At 36.0% G+C, this 12,748-nt stretch overlaps 1 protein-coding gene across 1 annotated transcript; it reads right to left on the bottom strand.

The window, feature by feature from the left end:
* Window positions 1–11,703: 11,703 nt before the first annotated feature.
* On the bottom strand, window positions 11,704–11,951 carry LOC104622182 (myoD family inhibitor domain-containing protein; the record flags this gene model as incomplete). The annotated part of the gene is made up of 1 exon (XM_010288894.1): window positions 11,704–11,951. A coding segment is annotated over one exon (248 nt), but the record flags the coding sequence as incomplete, so codon positions are not given.
* Window positions 11,952–12,748: the final 797 nt, after the last annotated feature.

Raw genomic sequence — 12,748 nt, 5'->3', positions numbered from 1 at the left:
AAGGGAGGGGTGGGGGGAAGGTGTTTTAAGGCTTAGTTTTAGTTCTCATTATCATACTCTGATTTGATTGGCAATAAATTAAATTAATTTTCCCCAAGTCGAGTCTGTTTTGCCCGTGACAGTAATTGCTGAGTGATGTCCCTGCCCTTATCTCGACCCAGGAGCCTTTCGTTGTATTTTCTCTCCCCTGCCCAGTCAAGGAGGGGAGCGACAGAGCGGCTTTGGTGGGCACCTGGCGTCCAGCCAGGGTCAACCCACCATAACTATTCATATTTACAGAAGTCAAACTTAAATCACGCAAAACAACTTGTTCCATGAGTAGAGAAATTAATTTTCATTTTTGCGATTTCAGTCTCTCAGCTTGATTTCCTTGCATTTAATATAACATGAACTTCAGCAGTAGGCTTTTCTACAATTAAACATTTTTAGTAAGTCTCCCTTCTGTGGATTCTCTAACAGCTTAGAAGAGCTGAGCAAATTCTACAAGTGCCCCCTCAGTGAGGTAAGAATAGGCCCTCTCCCCTTTGCTAGTTTTCTTTTTTTTTTTAATTGCTCTCATTTTTCACTTGGTTTAAATGGGACCAACAGGCTTAAAAGTTATTAGTAGAGAATAAGAAAATGGACAAACACACATGCAAGCATATACATCACAGGAGATTACCAAGCCCTTTTCTCTAGAAACCAGGCTAAGAAATAGGGAAAATTCATTTCTGTCATTGGAGAAATCCCCATACGTCTCACAATACGGTCTGACAAACTACTTATGATTTCCACAGGGGTCAACTTTCATTTTGTCATTTGACTCCCTCAAGAACACCACAGAACCAAGGAAGAAGCCTGAGGGAAATAAATAAATAAATAAACCTAATGGTCTAGTTTGCGAGTTAAATTTCTTCTGGAGTAGGGGAATGCAAAACTATTGCTGAATCAATGTAACACAGCATTGTATTAACCTCTAACTAAGGAGCAGGAAAGTGAAATATGCAGTGAAGTCTCTACACATGCCTAACCTTTCCACCTGCTCTATAATTTCCTGCATTGCAACACGTGGAAGGATAGCGTACCAAAAAAAAAAGCCAGTACCCACTTCTTTTCCCCGGCCCAGAGGAATTGGACCTTCTAGCTCTGTGTTTTTCCTCTTTTAACATTTCAGTGTAGATTTGTAATGGTCATGATGAGCATACTGACAGCACACAACACACAAATCTCAGTGGCCCTTTGTTTAATACACCAGAATGCATTTTGTCTTGTACATTTTCCACAAACTTCTATATCACAGGTGAAGTTTCATGCTTGATTTCAGTGTGAGTGGACTGTTTATCTTAACACCGCTGCTCATCTTCCTTTCACAGCCCATTTTATTAACTTTTTTATATTAAGTAAATTCACTTTTTATCTATGATGTTTGTTTTACAGGTAATTCATCTAATTTAAAGTATTTTCTTAGGGACTTCAATTTAGCTTTGCCCTTGAAATTAACATTTAACGTGTTTTACATTTTTGCAATAGAAATTAACCTTTATTTGAATTATTAGTCCAGAACTATAACCTACGTTCACCATGTTTGAGTGTTGATATGGGAAACATCTGTGACCGCCACGTTATCCCAGACAGTTACCGTGAGAGAGGACATACATCTTTGTGTTGTGGAGATCCTGCCCTAGTGAAAAAAAGCACCATTTCAAGTTAATTTCAATAGCTTAGACACATATACTGTTAATTTCCATGCTCCCAGCAGTGATGGTAAGGAAAGAAAGAAAGAAAAAAAACCCCCTCCAAATAAAATCCCCAACCCACAGAGTTGTTGTAGAACCTGTTACGGGAAGACAGTCAAGGAGGAATCCACCTCATAGACCCAGGATACCCGTCCCGGCTTCATCTGATGCACGTACCTTCCTTACAGAGCACAGAAAATGCCACTTTCTCATTAGATAATCTCTCTGAATACAGATAATAAACAGCCCAGAATACTGCTACTTTTCTTATACACCTAGAATTTATAGAAATATTATGCCAATGAATTTCTTACGGAAAAACATTTCCTTCTCTTCTTTTTAATGTTTGATGAAAGTAAGAATTCTATGAGTCCCATTCAAATTATTAAAATAATCTATTCGTGCTGCTAGACAACAAATTCATAAAGTGTTACTGTACCGCCTCATCTAACCTCTCCAATATCAAAGGAAATAAAATTCCATCCACTTCAACTTTTATTGATCATGTATATGTTTTTTTCTTTATATATGCTGTATACCTATATGTATGTATGCATAGACACAGCCAGCCTTTTAAAGGCGAGTGTATCTTTCAGAAGAGCATTCAGTTGTGAGCACTATCAGGAGGTGCGTAATCAAATGCTGCGTTTGGCAGTTTGTTCTACTCATTACTATCCTCACGGTTACATTCTGGTAAAAATTGGACACCAATTTTTGTTTGGCTTTAGATGTTAGCTCTTTCTGCATCTCTCTGGCCCAGTAAGAAAAGCTTCGGAACACTGTAATTTGTGCCTATGAAGATAGCGGTACAGTGTGATGAAGTCACATCTCAGTCATCTGCTGGATAAACTGAGCAGAATAAGCTCTGCAATTCTCTCCTTTTAAAGCAATTTTATGTCTCTAAGTAATTTCTGTGTCTCTGTTTTGGACTATTTCTGTTTTTCAAAACATGAAGGTCAGAAATCAGTGTTCTGAAACTGGTTTCCTACGTACACACTCTTCCCTGCTTCCACTCACTGCATTACCAGTATAAAAATTGAAAGGTCACCATGAAAGGCCACAGTATTTCAATTGAAAACCATTGTTCAGTATGTTCTTCATCATGATCCTCAAGTCTTTTCGAAGTGTTTAAAATGAATCTTTTTTCTAAAAAGTAGACCTTTCTCAGAATAGGTCCATTCTACCAGGTCCAGATTGCTCTAAATAAGCGTCTTGTAACAAGGTACATATTTAATTTACTGTTCCATCAGCTATTGATTCATCTACACATTCTTCTAGAAATGCTCCCAGATCATTGATAAAATGTTGAATAGCAGAAGGCACAGTACCAATTTCTGCAGAACCTCTCTAAAATCACCCTTTTAACAATTATTTCATTTGATAACTACTGTTTGATACCTATCAGTTACTCAGTTTCAGTCTACATCATCTGCACATATTAAAGTATAATCTTGAAAATCAGGATGTCATGTAAGTCCTAAGTTAAATGTGTTAAGAACTCAAGTATGTTATGGCTGCACAATTAGTTTTATCAGCCAAACTTTTATTCTCATTTGTGAATAATAATCGACAGGTATTTCCCATAAAACTATACTGTCATGCATTAGTACTTTTTCCATAATTTAATTTGTCATTATTTCCAGATCAAGCTTCCAGTAGTTTTCCCTGAGAATAAAATAAGCCTTCCCCAAATTATTCTAATTATGATTTTTGAACGTGAAGAGCAAAACACCACTCTTCAGTGGCAGGATTTTTTTGCATAGATAAGTATGTATTAGGCAGCAAAGAAGCTACGAGAACCAGTAGAACTGGAGAGGAAGTTTTAGTGAAAACGCAGAGGATGTTGGATTAGTAAACAGAGTGCTGAACAGAAGTGGCAGGAAGCTGAAAGCTGAGATGGAGCAAAAATACAGAAGTAACAAATGGAGATAAGCTTTAATGACATGGCAGATTAATTTTCTCCGTTTGTTTGCTAGGACAACACTTGCAGGTCTCCACCCTGGAAATTTTAAAAAGTGTTCTACAAATCCCATGAAAATCTTTCAAGTGTTTTATGTAGAAGATCATAATGTTGATTCTTTGGACTGTTTCCTTTACAGAAGTTAAGGTGCAACTGAAATACTGTCAAGTTTCTTGCCACAGAAATACATGCACATTATAGACATGAATATATTTCTTAACTGAATACACCATCCAATACCTATGTTTCTCATTAGCAGAGAAAGTCCCTTCCCAAGTTGTTCCCTCAGTCTTGTGATACTTTGAAATGAGAAGCATAGCTCATACAGTACATAATGCCTGAAATGAATGCTGTTACGAAGAAGACAGGTCGAAGAAACTGCACTGGATTTCTTTGGACTAGGTAAGAGAAAACTAGGCAGGAGTACACAAACTATATGAAAGGTTAATATATGAAAGGTTATTACAAGAGAATGGTGATTGTTCTACACATCGACTGGGAATAGAACATGGATACATCAGTCTTACTTGCAGAAATGAAAATAAGATTAAATGGAATGTTAGAAAAAAGCTTTTTATCTGTAAGATGACTGTAGCACCAGTGCTGACTACCTGTAGAGTGTCCAAAATTCCCTTCAGAGATTTTCAAGAACATGTTTTTAGATACCGTTTCAACTTAGACTGCTGAACTCGAAGTTCTCCAGAAGTTCCTGCTAACCATTTACTTCAGTGTTTCCACAATATTTGTGTGTGCACTTTGGAATTAATATCCTTCAGTATTAGCCTTAGTTATACAAATTATTCTGCAAAGTAACTTCCACCAAAGTTGGAAGTTAGTATTACTCAGAAACACAGTATATTTTTGTCTTTTCCAAACGACGTGTGAGACACAAGTTCAGCATGATATAGCATTTTTTCATTTACATGTACACATACTACAAACATCTGCTCTCAGATGCTATAAAAATTACTATCAGCTTTAAAAAGATGTGAAACATTGAAAAATGTAATTTTAACATCAAAAAATACATTTTCACCACAGGTTTTTATAACAAGACTTGTATATGCAATACATGAAACAATTTAAAAATCGTTTTGATGCATTATGGATCACCTGTAAAAAAATAAATAAGTGAAGACATTCTCAATTTTGGTAAATATTTATAGAGCCAAACAATATGAAGTATATGTAACAATCAAATTTCTAGTGAAAATGCGTGCAAGTAGAATTATTTTGAAAGGAAAATTCCTACTCCCAGTGTCATACCCAATTAAATTCTCCAGGTAATGACCCCATTTGCATAGAGAGCTGAACCCACAAGTGGGAATTTTAATGGGCACACCACCTGAGTACATTAATTGAGAGTGACACTACTTGAACTAGTTTTGTGCTTACCCCACTGAAAATTCTACTCATATTATTTTTAATGTCAAGCTACAAGTCAAATTTCAAGATGATGGATTTGTTCTTTTTTAAGCATTGAATTTGAATAAAAGAAAGCTTTAATTCTGTTATGCATTGCATAGCTTTAACTAATCTGCAGTTCTGATTCTCACCATTGCTTCATTTTTTCAGTGATTGGAATTTAATTTTATTCATTAATTTGTGAATAATTAGATAGAAAATAATGCCTTCAGCAGCTAAATTGCTTTTGGATTGCTGTTTAATGTACTTTTACCAGAATATGTGTTACAGTTAAGCTGGCATAATAGTTTACTAAAATGTAATTGTGTAAATACGTCTAATTACTCTTTCTGAAGAAACAAGACTGAATATAAAATTTCAGTCATGGATACTTTAATTTTCTTAAACTTAACCCCATGAAAGCTTGGTAGCTGCAAAGCAGATTACTGATGCAGAGACAGTGGTTGTCAAGAGCACTGGAATCCTTGCACCGTGTTTCCCTTTATCCTTCACACGCTACTTGTAACGACCTTGAAGTTATTGTGGATTTTAAACCACTGCTGTTAAGTCTACATTAAATATGTAATCAAGGTGTCTCCTCCTCACATGAAGAAACAGACAAATGGAGTTGAATTTTCTAGGGAGGAAAGCAAAACCATGCTGTTTAACACATTTCCTTATCCAAGCTTGTTATTGCTGGTCTTCAGTAACTGAAAGCACAGAATCTAAAAGCTACCATATATATGCCACCGTAAAAGGTATTAATTTTAAAATAATGTACTGGTCATATTTTTATGAGTAGAACCATTTTGAAGATTGCCAGTTTACAAGACTCTGCAGAGTCCAACTCGACAGAAGGTTCCGTTCTTTATTTCAATAAGCAAGACACAAGCATTTTATTTGAACTTCACATATTCAAACACGAAACACTGTTGAGCTACAGTTACTTAGATACATTCCAAACTTCCAAAGATATCATTTTCACAATCTCTTTGCATATAGCAGTGAACATAGAAAAGATGAAGAAATAATTTACAACAGAACATACGTCTGGGTATTGTCCTAGACCTCCATAATAAAAGCCCTTTCTGTTCTCTTTGAACGACAAAGATTACAAAAAAACAAAACTAAACAAACTACCTTGTGATAAAGCTAAAGAAACAAAAGGTAGGCACTGTGGAAAAAGATTGTAATGTGAAACACATACAAGTTGGAGTGCAGCACATTCACAGTGTGGTCACTTTGTGCAACTTGGAGACGAGACAAATTGCAGAAGCCTACACCACTGATTGAAGAGGAATTGTATAGTGCTTGGGCACCAATTACATACCCTACTGAGATGATACAAAGAGCCTCAATTATAGTGGAGTATTTTGTCAGTTAAAATAGCATATGCATATCAGAATAAAAATTAGTAGGACACTATTAAAGGTAGAAAAGTTATTATACAATCTTTCACCTAACATCCCATTTTTACGAGTATTGAATGGCAACATACTATCAATTGCTATAATATACATACATAAAGGAGGCAAACAGGATTGCATGTAGTGTTTTATTAAATTAAGTTTTAAGTGAGGTGAACTGATATACTAAAAATCATATAGAGACTAAGATCACCTAATCAAATTCAAAATCTGCCTGTTTGCAGAATGGTAGTTCAGAGAAATTTCTCCCTTTCCAACTATAGCAGAAATAGCCTATCATATCAAAGACTTCTAAAGAAGAGAAAGGCCGTCCTTTCATGGCACTAGCACCAAATCAGTGGTCAATAGTATAAGCAAGTGCTTATGAGGAGTCTGAATTCTGTACAAGCAATCAACTTCACATTCGAATATACTGAGCACGGTGAACAAGCGCATCATAGAAGTGGGTGCAGGGTATTATTTTTATTGAACTTCTTTCAATATCCTGATGCTAAAACTGAACTAAGGACCCCTGATCTCTTTGTAAGTTAAAAGAACTGGCAGAAGAGTTAGAAGGTAGGAAAAAAAGTAAAATTAACACCTGTAGGATTCTAGAGCTATTACTGTCACCATGAACACTACCTGAAGTCTTCCAACACATGGTGTGCACACTCACATATAGACAGAGCAGGACAGAAGGAAGATACCAGGGAGATACTTCTCTAGTCTTTAATTTTGGGGCTAAGAGTAAGATTCCAGATACATCTGCTGCCTTTCAGAAAGTTGGAAGGATTCTGACAAAAGGAGCTTTACTGTGGAAATACATCATTCCAATTGGCATTGCTCTCCAAGAACATATATAAAATATTGCGATTCTTAAGACAATTTTTAAAAAAAATGTGTGAACAGCTCAAAAAAGCTTTTCATTCAGAAAATTACTTTATAAAACCAATGATTCACCAAACTCCGCAAACAGTTCTTCACACAAGTACTATCGTTGAAATAAGAGTCAATATTCAACCCAAAAGCTCCCAAATGTTGATCATGATCCCTCTTCACAGAAGCCACTTCTTTCAAGAAATATTATGTATTATAGGTACCAGCTAGAACACCTGTAATGCATCTTGTACAGTACTATTTGTTTATGCTTTTATTAGTTCTCTTTCATGAGCAATTATTTTCTAAGAGAAGTTTGTTGCAGTCTCAACGGCAAGACTTCTTGCTACACATTCAAGCACAGAATTTCTGTCAGTTTTAACGCATTACCTCTGCAATGCCCAGAGGAGACATATTACAACTATTTTAGACCCTCTAAGGGCTGACGTATACACAGACATGGTAGAACATTCAATAAACTTAAAATAGACTGAGAAAAATTAGTGCAAAAGACTGTAGACATGCAGTTTCTGCAATTTTAAAGTAGCACAGGCATGTTCACAGTCAGCTTCAGCCAACAGGAAAAAAATCTTTGCTTAAATCACAGATGAAGCAGTCTACTCTATCTGTGTTCAAACTAACTTGATTTTGAAAACATACCTTACTTTAAAATAGTGGTACTGTGTATAAGCCTTCATTTTTGTAGGCCACAAAGGCCATTAGACCTTAATATGTCTACTGCAATACTTTGAATCGACTATCCTCTATATTCAGCTTGTTTTTTACTGTTGGAGATTCACGCTAGTGCAGCTTCCAGCACCTGAGTTGCTTTAGCTCCATACGTACTACGCTGGCTCACCCTCCATGCAAATCATCCAAAGGCCAAAGCTTTCAGTAAGTGTTAAAACAGAAAAATCACAAATAAGATCATGAAATTATCATTCAGCAGAGTAACAGGGCAAGACTAGAAGAAGATATCCCAAAGTTTCAAAATAAAGATTTTTATTTCAAAATAGTGTTTGAGAATAGCACATCCAGTTAATATAAAATACAAATAGCAAGTTACCATTTTTTCAAATGGGACAGTTTGCAGAACTATATACTGAAACACTGTACAAGTTCACAAGAACTATTATAAAATAGACAGTTAAGTTCTGATGTTTTAATTTTATTTAAACTATATTTTCACATTTGTCTCCTTCTATTTCTGCTTGTTTTCATTACACAAGGTGCTTATAGATTGCCTATAAGAGTGAAAACTACAAAACAGAATTTAAGAATATAAATATAGAAAGGAATTCCTTAAACTACATACTAATATTCTCTGCTACAAAGATACAATTTACAAAAGTGTTAATACCTCTATGACAAATAGTAGCAGATTACATTTAAATGTCAAACAAATCACACAAAATTTTATTTTTTCAATTGTCTGTAATACTTTAATACTTCTAATCACTATGAGGTTTAATAAACACTATTTTTACTTCCTAATATTTCACAAATGAAGTGGGAAAAGAAATAATATATCTGCATATGTGTGTGTGTGCACATGTGTGAGAGACAGTCTGTACACATATGCATATATGCCTGAACAGAGTTCCTGTATTTAGTACTTGGATTTTAACAGTACTGGAAGTAAATGCTTAATAGTAAATACATTTCCCAGGTTTCCATAATTTCAATCAACCAAAAAAACTCTTGAGTTCCACAAGGGTTTGTGCAGAGCAAACTGCACAAATAAACTTTTGCACAGAAAAAGGACTCCCTCAATTGGTTTGGGTTTTTTTAATACTGTATCATCCTGTGGTGGTAAAAGTAATTTTTAGTAACATCCAGTATTCACTGAAAGCTTGATATGCAAATGTGCAGTTTTCTAAACACAAAACTGGAACTGCTCCGGCAGGGCACGGACATCGGGGCAGGACAGGAGACTAGAAGTCCTCTTCCCTGTCCCCAAAAGCACAATCAGACAGGAAACAGCCGTAATTCACCTCTCCATGACCAGAAGGACACAAGGAAGGACAGCTAATGGTGCTGTCTAGCCCCAGAGAGCATGTCCCCACCACCACGGTGTCAACCATAGACCTACAATGGGTGAAGCACTGCCTACACTTTTTCCAAGGTGCATCAAATCCCAGTGCTCACTGTGATGCCCCCGATTTCCCCAGAGGCATTATGCCTTACAAAGGCAAAATGCCTCCAGGCACTGCCACTCAACCAAGGCACCTCTTCCCCCTTCCCAATGTGGTTCAGACTTTTAGGAGTCATAATTGAGCCCCATGGGCCTGATTCTGAGCTCAGGGAATTTATCAATTTAACTATATGGTTCCTTATTAGCTTGCCTATTACCATAATACCTTTGTGCTCTCTAGCTGGAGCTAAACCAATGGAATATCCTGACATTAATGGAAACGCACTTTGTTTATGCAACACAGATCTGAATCTGGCCCAATATATGGAAAAAAACCCACATGATAAGAATGAATTCTTGTAGTAACTGTCAAAAGACAGATAAGAAACCCTTTGAGTAAATCTGCATTGCATCAGAATACACCATAATATTGCAGATGTTAAGGCAAAGTGTAACACCTCTCAGCTCCCTAGGATAGCTGAGGATTTGGCTATGTTACCTTCAGTGATAACTTGCAGTAGTAGGCACTACTAGTCAGTGTTCACAGGGAGAAGCTTTGGTTAGTATCAGACCATTTGTTGACTTAGCTTCACACTCCTGTGATCTTTAGCTTGTCACATTTGCATAAATTGAATTCACTGCAGTGGAAAGAGACATTTATGGTCAATTCACTCAGCAGAAATATGCTATCGGCTATCGATGACTCTTGTAACAAGGCCTATATGTACGAGATCCAGCAATCTACAAATGGGAATTCTGGAGTGTAGATAGGAAAGTTTGTGAGATCAAGAGGTATAGGTGGTTTACACAGAAGAGTTAATGAGCTACAGACATGGAGGTGAGAAACTAGCAGATGGTAAAGAAAATGGGTACCAGTATTCCCTAGATCTGGGAATCCCATAAACTTCTTTATGTATTGACCAAATTCATTTCACAATTACAATGACAAAGACAGATATTTCTCAGAGAACTTTTAATGGTCTAATAGGGAAAGTTGCCCGCTGCATCCTAACTGTATTTTTCAAACATTTTAAATCATATTCCCTTTATTTTTAAAGGATATCGTACACCTCTAAAACATCCTTTTTTTAAACAGTTATTTAAAAATAACACTTAACATGTATCTGAGCATAAATATTTTTGCATTTCTTTTTGCATTCAATGACAAAATTCCTTATTGAAGTCAGTTTTAATTTGGTCTTCATACCCTATTTAAATTCCGCCATTCTCTGTGGATTTTTCTCATACAGTGAAGAAGTAAATACTAAATTATGTGATACACAAACACTGGCAAGGTCACTAATATAGAGGTTTAGATTCTTGAGTTAACTTTTGATAATTCCCCTTTCATAGACAAATTTTTAAGATTTGTTAGTCTATTAGTTAGTCTGTTAGTTTAAAGATATATTTCATGTCTACCCAGATTTCCAAAGTCTCTTTCTAAAACGAAGCATTTCAAGTAATATTAGTACTGAAGTAAAATATAAGTTCTCTATTCTGTCTTGATTGATAACAACAGTATCTCGGTACTCTTATTCCATGGCAAAACCTACAGTGACTTTAGTTTGCCAAATCTTCCCTTAGCATCAATATTGGCAATGGAAAATACCAGCAATCTCTCACAAACCAATGAGACGTTCAAAACAAAAGAAATCTTGCCAATGATGTGACCACTGTAGCAAAACCAATAGTAGATTCCTGATACTGACTTTTGAATTAAGTTTAAAACAACAGAGCAAAGTTGCTTTCAACCCAAAGAGACTGAAATAAAGACATTTTGCTTTTCAGAATGCCTGTAAAGGCATGTTATGCATGGAGGCATTCGCGCAACATTAAGGTAGGTAAAGGCAAATACTTAAGGCTTTGCCCTGTAGTCTCTTCTCTGACCAAAACCTGTCACACAGTTCTAATGGCAGTTTTGCCCTCATACAGCCTGCAGTATCAGGCCTGTAATTCGGTTTCAATAAAGTCTTCCATTTGCAAAACCAAAATGAAGCTGGAATGTAGCTCGAGTTTCACATACAAAACTATACAATTTGTGTTAGAACACAGATTTGAGGATCGCTTTTAAAAAATATATTTATATGTAGGGAATTAACAGTGCAATACCAGTTGGCTGTGTGAAAATCTTACCTTGTCTTTCTTCAAAAGTATTTAAAGAAAAGCTCTCCAGTTTTATAGAGAATAAAATAAAAAGGGATAAATATTTCATGATGGGAAGCAGATCCCACAGCATTCCATGCAGATCTCCAAGCAATCTGAAGATTCACAACATGCGTCCATTATGCCACAGTCCATATCACATGGGCAGTTACAGTCATCCCCCACCTCGTCCCCACAGCAACAGCAGCAGGCCTCCGAGGTGCAGATGCCACAGGATGCTTGTCCCAGAACAATGTTACAGAGGGTGAGAAATTCACAGAACAAGCAAGCCAGGATACAGTGAACACAGCAATCTTCATATGCACCAGTTCAGTAGCATGTCATGTATGAACCAACAAAACAAACAAAAACAAAAAAAGGAAAGAAAAAAGAAGAAATCATTAATATGTTATTCTAAGTGCAAATATATCGCAATGTCAAATAAGTAGTTGAAAGACAATGATTCAGAACAGACATAATCTAATACCACAAAGAACGTTTCCCAACTTCAAGGTCAATTTTGCAGCCTAACTCGTCTCCAATACAGTATTGGTTTTGGTGCAAGTTTCCTTTCGCCACTTCACCTCATGCAAATTCAGAGTACTAAACATCTGCTTAGATCCACTCTTCTGTCATTCATTATGTAAAATATCCATATCTATTGTCTTCAGTCGTAACTTCTTCCAGCTGGCCCACAAAGTGATTAAAAAAAAAATTTAAAAATCAGCTTATGAAGGAAACTATCTAAAATTATTTCCAGCCTCTCCCAGTGCCTCTTGCCCTTCTGAATCTGTTTTGTTGACTTGCTACTTATGAAGAAAAATAAGGGAGTTACCACAAGATTTTTGCTTTCTTTATAGTTTTATGTACAACTTAAAGCAAGCATATCAGCACATTATATGTATTTCTGCACCTTCAACAGTATATAAAACATTCATATTTTTCTGTTGCTTTTCTACAGAAATCTCCTGGCAACCCTTTTAATGCACTACTTTAATTTTCAGTAGAGTTCATAACTACACCTGAACGTCAACATCCCTCTCTCATAAGTACTACTAAATTACATGAGATAATTGAGGTGGCCCACAAACTGTCTGCAAAAAATAAGGCA

The sequence above is a fragment of the Phaethon lepturus genome, unplaced genomic scaffold, assembly GCF_000687285.1.
Source record: "Phaethon lepturus isolate BGI_N335 unplaced genomic scaffold, ASM68728v1 scaffold57856, whole genome shotgun sequence".
Taxonomy (NCBI): domain Eukaryota; kingdom Metazoa; phylum Chordata; class Aves; order Phaethontiformes; family Phaethontidae; genus Phaethon; species Phaethon lepturus.
Note: the sequence above shows the minus strand (reverse complement) of the source record. Positions and strands in the feature narration are given on the sequence as shown.